The 14,496-nt window shown below is 42.8% G+C and overlaps 1 protein-coding gene across 3 annotated transcripts in view; it reads left to right on the top strand.

Annotated features, from left to right (window-relative positions):
- The first annotated feature begins 738 nt into the window (after positions 1–738).
- The window catches only part of dlg1b (discs large MAGUK scaffold protein 1b), a 61,560-nt gene continuing 47,802 nt past the window's right edge, over positions 739–14,496 (top strand). For all 3 annotated transcript variants that reach the window (XM_084546926.1, XM_084546927.1, XM_084546925.1), the window contains exons 1-3: positions 739–1,334; positions 3,468–3,599; positions 11,469–11,632. In XM_084546926.1, the coding sequence (XP_084403052.1) occupies positions 1,316–1,334; positions 3,468–3,599; positions 11,469–11,632 (315 nt within the window). In that variant the 5' untranslated portion in view covers positions 739–1,315. The remainder of the gene's footprint in view (positions 1,335–3,467; positions 3,600–11,468; positions 11,633–14,496) is intronic.

Raw genomic sequence — 14,496 nt, 5'->3', positions numbered from 1 at the left:
GTCCTTGTCTTCCTTGTCTTCTCCTAGAGTGGACTGGATTCAGTCCAATAAATCTTTCAGTCAAAGTTAATGTAGTGTGGAGAGGGTAGCTGGTACCTTGTGTTCTCTACTCCAGAAATGTTCTGGTCATCCAACGCTGCCATAAACTCCCTAACCCTCTCTGGAAGATTGGACTGTCCTCCAGGCTCCAACCAAAGTCCAGATTTAGAGATATAAGCTCAGTCACTAAATCAAAGCCGTAAATTATATTTAAATAAATTCACTTTCATGTTTTCACTTTGTCTTCGAGGTGTTAATGAGACTAGTTTGATGAAATGTCACTTTTATTCTCTCTGGTTTATTCCTTCATCTTCAAATCAGTCCTCAAGTTTTCCTTCCCAGCCCTCTTCCTCCTCCTCCTCCTCCTCCTCTTCCTCTTCTTCCTCTTCTTCCTCGGTCTTGTAGGTGAGCTGTATGATTGGGCAGTGGGGGGGTTGGTTGTGGGGGGGGTAAGGCTTTTGGAAATCACATGTCTCACATTTCCAGCTCCGTCAGACGCCATTTTGGAGGAAAGTTTGGGATTTGTGGACCTGGGGAGGTGCAGCAGCAGCAGCAGCAGCAGCAGCAGCAAGAGGAGGAGGAGGAGGAGGAGGAGGAGGAGGAGGAAGGAGAAAAAAGAGGAGGGATTTACTCTCAGAGAAGTTTGACACGAATGCACAAGGCAGGCTGGGAATAATCTGCCCAGGAGAGTGCGGACCAGTGCGGGACAGGAGTGGGCTTGGCTCGGCTGGAGTTTAGTTGTTGCTCCGGGCTGGACTTTTTATTTGGTTCCTGTTCCTGGTGCTCGGTTCCTCATGCATGCCCCGGCTCTGTGCCCCCCTCTCCCCGGGCTCTGGCTCTCCGCAGGTCCCGCCTGCTGCTGAAACTCTTTCCTCCAGACGCTGCGGTCAGGCTGCGCACTGCACGCCGGCGCAGGGAGCCTCTGTGGCGGGCAACTGCAGCCTCGGAGAGTCGGTGTCTCCGCGGAGCTTTCTTCGGGCTCGTGTTGGTTCTGGACCGGGACTGTTTGTCAGGTAGTCCCCCCCGGAGAGCCGGAGCTGTTACCGCGGCTGGACGCGTCGCTGTCCCCGGACGCGGAGTTTGTTTGTCGGACCGTGTTTGGCTCGGAGCGGAACTTGGTGTCGTCGTGGAGGGATTTTCTTCAGCCCGACTTGGAGCCGTGACAGCGGGCTGCCACCGGGCGGAATAATCGATCAGAGGCGGCCCCGCGGCGAGGAGTGTATGAGCCGGACACGGAACGAGCTCCGAACCGAAGCCGAGCCGAGCCGAGCCGAACATGCCCGTCAGGAAGAAAGGTAAGCGGCTTTCACGAACATGGAAACTAGCAAGCTAGCGGCGCGGCTAGCCGCTGCCTGCCGGGGAAACTCAACCGCAGCTCCGCGAGAAGACCCCGAAACTCCCAACAAACACGGACACACGGACACGGACACAGCCCGAGCCCCAGGCGGCCCGGCACGGCTCGGTTCTGGCCGCTCCGAGCCGTGCCGTGCCGGTCAGGTGAAGTTAAAGTGGCGCTAGCCGGTTAGCCGCCGATGCTAACCAAGTTGTATATGGGGCACCTTGTCTGGAGACGAGCCCAACTAAAAATAAACTCTAATATTAATGAATTATTTACAAGCTCCTCGGCAGTCAGCGCATAAACTAGGTTAACTGTAAAATTTAGAAATATTATCTGGTGCATTTTAGACGTTAACGAGGTTTTAAACTTTTACTTTCATCCCTGGAAAAATCCAGATTTAATATGTTGTCAATGTTGGCGAATAGGGAGTTAATGGCAACCTAATTATATTCAGCAGGTCTGGTTTCATAAGCTGCTATTGATTCACACAGGACGAGCTTCACATCATTAAACCTGTCAAATGTCCTTAAAGTCATTAAACATGTCCATAAATTAAACACTTAATGCATTGTTAGCAGTTTGTAGATTATTTGGTAACATGAACAAAAAAAGTTTAAAAAAAATCAAATTAAATTAAATAAAACTAAAAAAACACAATAAAAAGTTGTGTTTTAGAAGATTATTCACATTCAGTCATTTATCCAAGTAATGAGTAATAGGACCAGACTGGGTTCATGTTTCTGCAAATAAAACGTCCAAAAGTGTTAAAAATGTGAATAAATTAAATGTTTAATTGATTATTAGCAGAAACCAAAGCATTTTAACAGAAACGGCTTCAAAAAGTTTAGTGAAATTGTAAATTTGTGAAGAAAACGACTTAAAATGACGCAGGATAATAGCAGGAAGTCGTGTTGTAGAAGATTATTCATATTTTTGATTGTTCAGATATTTATCCAACTAACAAACCTATAATTGAGTTAATTAGGACGAGACTAGTTTAATTTCTAATCTGTAAAATGTCAATAAATTCAGTGTTTAATTGATTATCAGCAGCTTGAAGTTCATTTGCTGCTAAAAACAAAAGGCACTGGTTGAAAAAAAGAAGTCATAAAACAACAAGTAGACGTTGTGTTTTAAATCTTTGGATCGTTTAGTTTCTAAATTAATAGAAGATCTTGACATTTGACTAAAGTGACGTCTGGTAACGTCTGATTTGTGTCATTAATGGAACAAAACTATTTATTCACTTTCAGTTTCACATAAAACTCGACTGATTTAACTGTTGGTTTAGTTCCTGTTTGAACAAACAGAGTCACAGCTGTGAAAACCAACATCTGGTCCAGACTCAACGTTTCTCTGGAAACTAAATGAAGATTAGACTCATTTAATCTCAGTTTGTAAAGATATTAATTCTTATTTCTTCAGCCCAGTAAACATTCAGTTTCCTTCCAAGCTTTAGTTTCTTTTAGTTTGTTGAAGAATTAAAATCTGATTTAAAATCCTTCACCTCAGTTTAAAGTTTATTAATGATAAAACCTTTGATTTAATTTACAGTTGTGTTAAGTTACTTATTATTAACTTTATTAGACATTAGTTCATTATTTAATCTATAAAATGTCTAAAATATGAATTAATTAATTATTGAATGGATTATTATCAGGTGTAGTTTATTTGCTGTTTAAACATAAAGTAGATTATTCTCATTATTGATTCATTCGACTTTAATCCAACTAATTAAAAGTTGTTTCTTTTAACTGAAGTCACATCTGGAAACATCTGGTTTGGTTTCATTAATGCTACACAACACATTTAATTCACTTTATGTAAAATAAAAGGAAAGAATCAGCTGATAAATGTTTATCTGTCTTTATTATATTTACACCTGTCAGCTGATTCAACTTCACTTTATGATGGTTGAGATCACTGCTGCTGCCTCACTTTATGGTAACCACCTCCTCTTCCTCCTCTTCCTCCTCTTCCTCCTCTCCATCCTCCTCCTCCTCCTTGGCCTTTCTCCTCCTCTCCATCCTTATCTCCACCCTCCTTCCCATCCTCCTTCTTCCTTCTTCCTCCTCCTCCTCCTCTCCAGACGCCCAGCGAGCTCTGCTCCTCCTGGAGGAGTACCGGGCCAAGCTGAACCACGCCGAGGACCGGCAGCTCCGTCACTCCATCCAGAGGGTCATCGACATCTTCCAGAGCAACCTGTTCCAGGCCCTCATAGGTACGACCTGGAGAACCTTTATAGTCTGTTAGTCATGTGGAACCAGGATCTACTGCTGGATCAGAACCATGAACAGCTGGTTGGTGACTTGGAGACATGATCCAGATTTAGGAACCAGATGGAAAGACTCTCACTAATAATCCCTCTAGTATCAGGACGTTAAGATCAGGCTCCACATTATAAACTTTATAAAACAGATCTTTGAGTGAAGGAAGAAATTAAATCAGTTCTACCTAAGAATATAATGTTGGTTGGTGTCCAGCATCGTCTCTGTGTCCGATCTGAATGAGACCAAACACGACCAAAGTTACAGTAATAGTTTATTTAACTAGAGACCAACACTGGTTGGTTGTTAAAGTGGAGCTGATGGTTCATTACAGCAGCTCAGGGCTTCAGTCACAGTTTTGTCTTGAACCAGGAGTGAGTTGGTGTCAGAGAGGTGCTACTAGCCGCTGCTAGCCGCTAATAGCTGGGTCAATATGTGCTTGTTGACTCGAGGCTAACGCTTTAAACATTATCACCAGAAGAAAGATAAATCTTTATTCCACGAGTTTAAAGGTTTTAATTATCAACCTAGATTTAAATATATTCCTGCAGGTCTGCTGCATCATTTAATTACGTCAATAAAATGACATAAAATGTCAATAAATTAAACATTTAGTTTATTATTAGCAGCCTGATCAGGTTCTAAATGACATCAAACATTAAAGATTATTCTCACCAGAGATTAATCTGAACTTTATCAACTAAACAACTTTAAATGAATGGAACATAATTTAAAGTGACGTCTGGTTTTACGTCACAGATGAAACAAAACTCACTTTTATTCACTTTAGTTTTAATAAAACCGTAAAAATAAATAAATGGTTCCAAGCTATTGATTGGTGATTTAATTTCCTGTTTGAGTGGAGCTCAGTGAAATCTTATCACATCGCCTCCGCTCTAGTTTATGGTTCGTTAGCGCTATCAGAGCTAGCGTGCTAGCGGCATGGTGTCCTGGTGTTTGTCTCCTCTCAGTGAGACGTCGTAAACTTTGACCATCTGGACAAACGGAGACGCAATCAGCTCAAACATCTGCAGCATCTGGCAGAGAGAGAGAGAGAGAGAGAGCTGGTGAAAGGTCAGAGGTCAGGAGGCCGTGGGGTCACGATTAGAGTTAGTTCATCCTCTGGTTAACAACTAAATAATAAACTGTAAACGTTGATGCTAACTGCTGCTAAAGGTTGCTAACACCTACTACCTGGTTTAGTTTTAGAGGTCCATGCAACGGATGGAGAGCAGCACTGACGTGCTAGCTGTTAGCATCACCATTAGCATCAGCTGGTGTTGATCTACTGGTTGTGTTACTGCAGGATCAGTGATTTTACTATCACCTCCAAAGATTCTGTTCAGTCTTCTTTAGTAAACGTTGTATAATATTTTACGCTAATCGACGTAGCTACAGAGTCGTTGACTTGTTCTCTGAACAGATCGTTCTTAACGTGATGATGAACGTGTTACTTCACCAGTTCAGACCAGACGTGAGAATAAAGAGTCTGGAGGAGACGTCGGGTTGGTTCTGTCCCGTTCATCTCTTTCTCACCATAAACTGTAAATAAATACAGACGTAAGAACAGCTCCTCTACAGTGAAGCCAAATCAAGTAGAGCTCCCCCTGGTGGCTGGCTGCAGTATAGGTCATAAGCTCCACCCCCTCCATGTTAGTGGGCGGGACTTGGGCCAAACTAAAACACTAAAATACACATCAGATAAATTTATTTTCAAAGCTGGTTCCTGTCAGTGGAGACGTGGTGTCCATATTTAAATACAGTCTATGTGTCAGACGCCTCCTAACGAGCTCCTAACGAGCTCCTGGTCTGTGCTGACTTATTGAACCATGTGATCAGTGAAGAGCCAGAACAGAAAGTGTGGTGAAGACGTGTCATGATGAAACAGGTTGGAGTCGTCTGGCTGACAGCTAACGGGCTTCAGGGTTAACGGGCGCCGAGCAGAAGGAATGTGGCTCGGTCTGTTCCCATCAATGAATGAATGAACGTCATCTGTCTGACTGCAGGAGTGTAGCTCAGTGTCTCAACGTCACTAAACTAAACATAACTACATACAACAGCTGGACTTTTATGTCTTTTAAAGAGTTTTATTGTAAATCTGAAAGTGTTCTCATTAGTGGTTCTGCAGTGGAGGTGATTCTAAAGTCTGATGGGGCAGCTAACAGCTGATCAATCATTAGCGTAGCCACAGCTAATTAATCTGCATTTATTAGAGTTACATGTCGTTAGTCAGACTGTCGGGGCTGTGGTCTGCAGGTCAGGGGTCTAGTGTAACGTTGACTCCAGGAACAAACCTCTGGTTGTGACTCTGTCCCATTATGGAAGTGAAGTAGATTTAGACTCTGATCCACATCTGATCCACATCTGATCCAGGTCTGACCCAGGTCTGATCCAGGTCTGATCCAGGTCTCATTAAACCTTAAAGAACAGTCAGGGTTCTTCTTCATGTGTCCCGGGCCCACCCTGCCGTCCCGGGCTGATGAAAAGTAGATTCCTGCTGCTCAGTTTTCAATTTGCCAAACTCCCCCCAAAAATATGTCCACAGCCGGCCGAGCAGAGTGTAATCCCTCTGTGGACATGACGATTACCCCCCAGTCCATAATCCCCTCCACCAGCATCATCTCTGCTGATTTACTAGCGCTGCAGTTTGTTCTTCTTCTCTCTGTTGTGTCCTGATTCCTCTCAGACAAACAGATGGTCTCTGTTCAGTTTAATAACTCACTGCTCTGATGGTGGAGTAGAGTCTGGATCACCTGGAAACTCTACTTGTTCCTCTGATAACCAGAATAAACTCCAGTTATTCTTCTAATCTGAATAAGCTCTAGTTCAGGACTGGACTCTAGTTCCTTCTTCTTCCATCTCGTAGAGCTGTACTGAATCGTCCTAGAGTTTCATCTCATGATCATTAAAGTTAAACCCTTCTTCTTCTCTGTGTCTGATCTTCATCAGTTTTTAGTTGATTAATTAATTGATTCATTGGTTAATTAGTCATGCTGCTGACCTCTGACCTATGTGGGTGTGGTGAGTTCTTGTCAGACTCTGGTATCGGTGTAAACAGGCGTCCAACAACAGAAGCTCTTGTGTCGGACTCTGACTCTTCTAATCTGATCAAATTAATTTAATTTCTGAACGTCCCAAATAAAACCTGGAGGAGATGTTTTAATTCTCTGCTATGTGGAAACGTCACCAGTGTCTTATACTCTCATGTCACATTTATTTTAACCTCAGCCAAATAGATTTAAAGCCAGATTTCCATCGTTCAGGACAGTGTTCAACCTTTTTAAAAGTTTCTTTATCTTAAGAATGTGACTTAGTGTTTGGTAGCGTTGCCTTTAGTTTCACTTGGGTCAGACGTTTCAGGTTGCCTTCCATGAGCTTCTAACTATAAGTTGCAGGAATTTGAGTTCATTCCTTCAGACAGAACCTGAGGAACCGAGTCAGGATTGACTCTCTCATACTTTGTTTTAGTTCTGCCCAATAATTTTCTTTTGGACTGAGGTCAGGACTTTGTTGTCCTTGAGGAGTATGCTTGGGTCAGTGTCCATCTGGAAGATCCAAACCAAGCTCTAGCTTCCTGGCTGACGTTTTGAGATGTTGCTTCAGTATATCCACACAATCTTCCTTCCTCATGAAGCCTCATCTATTTTCTGAAGTCCCTCCCACAGCAAAACACCCCCACAACATGATACTGCCACCCCTATGCTTCATGGTTGGGATGCTGTTCTTGGCTTGCATGCCTCCTCCTTTAACTCAAACAGTTCAGTGTTTGTTTCATCAGACCAGAGGACAAAGATCTTTGTCTCAGTGTGCAGCTGCAAACAAAAGTTCTGTAGCAGTGTCTTCTTTCTGGTGATGTGGATGTTGGACTTGTTTTACTGTGGATACAGATATTTTTTTAGCCGTTTCCTCCAGTGTCTTCACATGGTCCTTTGCTGCTGGGACTGATGAGAACTTTTTGTACTTTGAATACCACAGTCATCATGTCAGAATACCTTCTTCTGTTTCAGTATTACTATTGAAGTATAATTACAATAATACTGCAATAATTTGTATTATCTCCTGTGGTCCTTTAGAGCCACATGATTCTCCATCAACTATCCACCACATGGTGACTTGCCTGACAGAATCTGATTCCTGTTCCTCTGTTTCGCACTTTGCCTCCATCTAGTGGTCTAATGGTGGCACTCGAGATAATAAACACAATGCAGTCATCTTGTAGTGAAAGTTAGCTTAGCATTGATATGTAGCATGCCTTGGTGACTGGTTTCCCTGGGGAGTTACATGTGTGAACAACATGGAGGAAATCTCAATAGACCAGGGTCCATGGAGACCAGGGTCCATGGAGACCAGGGTCCATAGAGACCAGGGTCAGAAACAGGGACCTGATTGTTCTGTAGTTAGTCCTGATTTATTGGGTTTTTCTAGCTTCACCCTTCCAGTACTCTGGGGCTGAAGAGGTTAAGAAAACAAATCAGACTCTACCAAATCAGCTTTCTAAAAGTAATAAATATAAAATGTTTGCAGCTGAATTATAGTTTTTAAGACCTAGTTTGTGTGTTTAGCTTCATGCTCTGAGTAGATCTTTATGTCTTCCAGCCTCTGATCTAACCGCAGAGCTGCCCAAACATAAAACTCTAAGTTGGGAAGCAGCTCGCTGGTTTCACTGTAAAACGATCTCCAAGTCTCCACAATTCCACAGAGGTCTCTTTTTTTATTGGACATCAATACGGCGCTGTGTTTAAGGCCGTCTCCTGAGGACACTCTGACTAACGGCAGGAAAACCTGAGTTTCTCTTTACAGCGACTGATTCACAAGCAGAAGCAAGAAATTAAGCAAACGTTTAATGACTGAAACCAGTTTAAAATTACAGTGCATTTGTTTGATAAGTATCTGATTAGTCAACAACATCAGCGTTCATGGTTCATGTTTGTTTCATCTGGATTTAACTAAAGTTACACCAGGAAACGTTTTCCAGTCTGATCTTCACTCTTGTCTTAGTTTTCAGATATATCCTGATACACATCTCTGTGTCTGTTTTATTGGCATTCACTGTCATTAATTATGATTCTTATGAATAAATTCAGTTTTAGCTCCACTTACTTCCTCTACTAGATAAACCAGGACGATGTTGCTCCATGGAGCCTCTAGGGGGCGACGCCAGGACTTTATAATCTCAGGTTGACCCAGACTGACATCCACCTTGACTCTCTTCTTTCAGATTAGTTTACATCCTCTTTGAGCTAAATGCTAGCGTTAGCATGCTAAGTTGCTCACAGTGACAATAATATAATGTTTAGGAGCAACTTGATCTTGATCATGTGACAGTTAATTAATTTAATGATCTACTGATTGATCAGTTAATAAAATACTTCATCTCTGAAGGTCAGCTATCAGACCTCCCCCCCCCACCCTGCCCCCCTTTTAACTCTAGACATAACCACGGTCATTATGGTCAAACAGTTCAGTGTTTCTTTCATCAGACCAGAGGACATTTCTCCAGAAAGACAGATCTTTGTCTCCATGTGCAGCTGCAACCAATGATCTGGTCGATGTTGGACTTGTTTTACAGTTTATACAGATGTTTGTGTTCACGTTACAGGGTCCTTAGCTGCTCGGACTGATTTGTACTTCTTGATCTTTTTCAGTCATCATGTCAGAACTGACATCAGATGCAACTGATATTGTTTTTAAGAGTCTATCAACGTGATTCTCCATCAACTATGCACCACGTGGTGATTTGCCTGATAGAATCTGATACCCTCGATTTCACACGTGGTCCTTTGTCTCCATCTTGTGAGCTAATGCTAAGTTGGCTAAACCAAATTGGGCTTTGCTTTGAGCTAAATGCTAACGTTAGGATGCTAGCGTGTTTACCCGTTAGCTCTAAGCATGCCCACCTGAGTCTGACAGGAGCTAGTTCTCAAAGGTGGAGCTGATGGATGAATATTTATCAAAAAAGTTACTACAGTTTATCCAGAGGAGACCATGAACTGTCCACTACCTGAAGGTATTTCACTAAAAGTCAAACGTATGAACAACTGCACCTAATTCACCCATTTTAAATCCATTTTCACTTTGTATTTAAGATCTTTACAGTTTAAAGTGACAAAGAATAAATACAATAGTGGAGGCAACGAGAAAGGTTTGAAAACAAAGAGGGAACTTGTTATTTTTAGTTCTTACATGAGCTTCTGTCGATAGCTGGAGCTATTTTCAGTCATCAAACAGAATAAGCTGCTGTGATATCAGTGAAACAAATCATCGTCTGACTTTTAATTTTCGCTCATTTGTCTTCGTCTTGCTGCGACGTCTCTGTAGCCGGTGTCGGTTGTTTCACTCGTCACTGAAACGTGATCTAAATGTGACCTGATGTTTAAATGGGATCGAGATGTTTTTATTAACGTGAGAAATCAGAACAGAGTCGGCCTGAAGCTGGGCAGAGATTAGAGAGTATAGAACCTGTAAATAGACACCAGAGATACGGTTTAAACAGCATCAACCAGATTTAAGAAAGAAGAGGAAAATAAAATAAAAGATGTTCAGAGTTGATCATGGAGACGGTGGATCCCTCGTCTGTTTTAAGACCACTAAAGCCTTTGTCCTACGTGTTTTTAAATGTGTTTGTAGCCACAGTTACGTTCTTCCAGGAAGTAAAGACATGCTAAGAAGCTAAAATACAGCTAGCCCCTTCTGATTGTTGGGTAATTTGGACACTGCATCTGATGTGATCACAGTCCAGAGTTCTGTACGTAAATAACAAAGAATATTATGCAAACAGCTGCTCAGAACAACGCTACTGTTGTTTCAGAACCATGAACAGCTGGTTGTTGACTTGGAGACATGATCCAGATTTTGGGACAAGATGGAAAGACTCTCACATGTTAAGATCTGATTTATGTTTGTTATTTTAGAGAAGGAAGGAAGGAAGCTGGATGTTGTTTGATCAGATCCCTGAGGACTGTATTGATTGGTTTGATGAAACTAAAGCGTTGTGGTGGTGTGTATTAACATTTGTGTTACGGCTCTGTGTTGAACCGATGAACCGACGTGAAGCTTCTCTTGGGTTCTGACCTCATGTTGGAGGGGGGGCCGTCTGATCTGAGGCTTTTAAAGGCCAGCGGTCATCGTGACGAGCCGTTGAAGTGGTGATCCATCGGTTTCTGTGGAAACATCTGTGCCGGGATGGGCGGGCGGGCGGCGGCGTTCAGCTGCCCTGCCGAGCCAAAGAAAGCACCGGTTATTTTAGACGTCTCTGTAAGCCGTCCTCAGAATTGTGTCCAAAAATAAAGTAGCATGTTGGATGTGGCCGCTGGGCTGGAGGCTTCTAATAATATCCTCCCTAACTCACTACAGAACTCACTACGGCAGGCCTCACTACGACAGGCCTCACTACTAGAGGCTTCACTACTAGTGTCCAGGTGTGAACACTGATCTGGTCTCTAGTGTCTAGGTTAAACAGGTCCAGGTGTGAACACTGATCTGGTCTATAGAGTCCAGGTCAGACAGGTCCAGGTGTGAACACTGATCTGGTCTCTAGTGTCTAGGTTAAACAGGTCCAGGTGTGAACACTGATCTGGTCTATAGAGTCCAGGTTAAACAGGTCCAGGTGTGAACACTGATCTGGTCTATAGAGTCCAGGTCAGACAGGTCCAGGTGTGAACACTGATCTGGTCTATAGAGTCCAGGTCAGACAGGTCCAGGTGTAAACACTGATCTGTCTTTTTCTGCTGTTTCAGTTTTAGCCGTCGTTGAACTAACTGGTCTCTGTTGACGTTCTTGGTTTGGTCGTCATTGACAGTGTTGATGTTTTTCCGTCTTCTCAGATATCCAGGAGTTTTATGAAGTGACCTTATTGGACAGTCAGAAGTGGACGGAGTCTTCCAAGGGGGCGGACCCCATGGCGCCTGTCAACCTGTGGGACTTCTCCAGCCTTCAAAGCACAACGGTGACCTCGGACACTCTGCCCAGCCTTAGCACCAGCATCGAGGTAAGACCAGAGTCCGTCAGTCTGTTGGTTCTGAGGTAACAACAGAAAATTAAAAAATAAAAAGTCTTCTTTCTGAGCGATGAATTTAAAAACCGTCCACCAAAGGATAAGTCGTGAATCTTTCAGATTTAGATCAGCGCCTGGTTTTCTGGAGCGTCACTCATTTTATCATGCGTCTGAGGTTTGATTTGCTGATGGAGACGTGAAACTATGAACCTCGTCGTTACTGGTCGTTACTGGTCGTTATTGATCCTCATGTTGCTGGAGGAGTCGAGCCTCCTCCTCATCATCATCATCATCGTCGTCTTTGTCTTGGCTCTGCTTCATGTTGCTTGTTTTCTCTCAGGCCTCGTTCAGACCACACGGAGAATATTATGTGAACAGCCAATCAGCACAATGCTACTGTTGTTTCAGAACCATGAACAGCTGGTTGTTGAGTTGGAGACATGATCCAGATTTTGGAACAAGATGGAAACGTTCTTCTTTACTTCTGATCTTAGTTATTTTAGAGAAGGAAAGGAAGCAGATTCCATACCAAACATGTCTGATGAATAAATAAACCAGTGATCACAGAGGACAGATGTCAGGATGTTGGTGTTGGGTCTGAACGAAGGTCTCAGGTTCATCTCCGTTGTCACCTGGTTGTCACCTGGTTGTCAGGTGGAGGGTTTGGTGTTGCTCAGAGGAGGTCATGTGACTGTTAAACAGCTGGATAATTAATGCCACATGTTAATTATCAACTACAAGCTGAAGCTGTTTAATCAGCTGTACAGCGTCTTCATCGGTTGTGTTGTCTTTTTATTCTTTCTTCTGTTTTTAGTTTTATTCTTTGTATCACTGTAGTCTGTCGTAGTCATCTGGTTGTCTTTATGTGTCACCTGGACAGTCCTCCAACCAATCAGAGACATTTAAACTCATCAGATGATGTCTATGGCTACTGTTACTCTTCTGTCCATCACCACATTAAACCCCGCCCCCTAACGATCTGATTGGCCCAGCAGATCTTTGCTGGAGCAGAATCAGAGTCTGGTCTGGTTTCCATGTCAGTGTTTGAACACTTTTAACGTAAAGACTTCTCGTAGAACGTAAACAAAGTTGGCCGACACGAGAAATAAAAACCTTCAGCCAATCAGAGCACGGAGAGAGTTTGGTTTTCAGGTAATTACTGGATCAGTTAATTATTTAATTTAACTAAACGGAAGGAAGGAATGAAAGAGTAAAGAAGGAAAAGGAAAGAAAGAAGAAAGAAAAGGAAGAGATGAGATAGATCATCAGTGAATGAATCTGATGGTTCCTGGTTCCTGGTTCCTGGTTCCATATCGTGAGGCTGAATTCTGACATTTTTTCCTTTTCTTCATCTATTATCATTGATTCCTTATTACATTTGTTCCACGTTGTTTAATTTATTTCTGTCTTTGTGACGTATGATAAAAAACAGACGACAGTGAACAGGAGGCAGGAATAACAGACGATAAAAAGAGAGAGAGAGAGATTATACGACGCGTCGAGTCTGAAACCAAACACAGCGACATGTTGGCTCTGGTCACTTCCTGTCGGCAGACTTCATTCATTTCCCTGTAATCCCTTGTTTTCATAAACCGTTTATGGGATTAACCAGAAATTGGAATATAATCCAAAATGTTTGTGTCTTCTTATGAAATAGATTTTGTAGTATGAGAGGGAGCAGCAGGAGGAGGTGGTGGAGGAGGAGGTGGTGTTCACATGGTGCTGAAGGCTTCTCTTCAGCACCATGTAGTTGAATCCTTAAGAAACTTTATACATTTCTGTATAAAACACAGATATTAGACTAAAATGAGCCAATATTACATATCAGAGAGGAGCTCCTCTAGGATCCAATCAGAGTCCATGTGTTCAGAAGTGTTTCCATCAATGTAATGAGACTCAGGTGTGGTTCAGGTCCTGGTTTAGTTTCAATAAATCAGGGATTTGTCTCAGTCTGATCTTCACAACACACGTTTGTGGACAAAGGAGCTTTCTGAGGAGCTCAGAGAAAGAGTTGTTGTTGCTCATCAGGCTGGAAAAGGTTCCAGAACCATCTCTAAAGAGTTTGGAACCCTCAAATAATCCACAGTCAGACAGATTGAAGACGACTGTTCCCCTCCACAGGAGTGGTCCACCAACAAAGATCACTCCATAATAGTCTGAGAGGTCCCAGAGGAACCCAGGGGAACTTCTAAGCAGCTAAAGGCCTCTCTCTCATTGGCTGATGTTAATGTTGATGAATCCACTGAACAACCATGGTGTGATGGACAAAGACACTGCTCTCCAAGAAGAACATTTCTAAACATCATGTGGACAAGACAGAAGACTATTGGGACAATGTTTAGTGGACAGATGAGACCAAAGTAGAATAGTTTGGTTTAAATGAGATGAACCAACACTGCATCATTCCAGCATCAGAACCTCATCCCTCCATCAAACATGGGGGTGCTAATGTCCTGGTTTGGGCCTGTTCTGCTGCATCTGGACCAGGACGTCCTGTCATCATTGATGGACCAATGATTTCTGAATTCTACCAGTGAACTCTAAAAGAAAATGTCAGGACATCTGTCCATGAGCTGAATGTGAAGAGAAACTGGGTCATGCAGCAAGACAACGAGAACCAAGAACACAAGTGGTTCTACAAAAGAACGGTTAAAGAAGAACAAGATGAATGTTTAGGAACGGCCAAGTCAAAGTCCTGACCTTAATCCAATAGAAATGTTGTGGAAGGACCTGAAGCAAGCAGTTGATGTGAGGAAACCCACCAACATCTCAGAACTGAAGTGGTTCTGTTCTGAGGAATGGGCTAAAATTCCTCCAAGCTGCTGTAGACCACTGATCAGCTGTTACCACAAACATTT

This window comes from Chelon labrosus, assembly GCF_963514085.1.
Source record: "Chelon labrosus genome assembly, chromosome: 6".
Lineage (NCBI taxonomy): Eukaryota > Metazoa > Chordata > Actinopteri > Mugiliformes > Mugilidae > Chelon > Chelon labrosus.
This window is presented reverse-complemented; position numbering and strand designations above follow the sequence as displayed.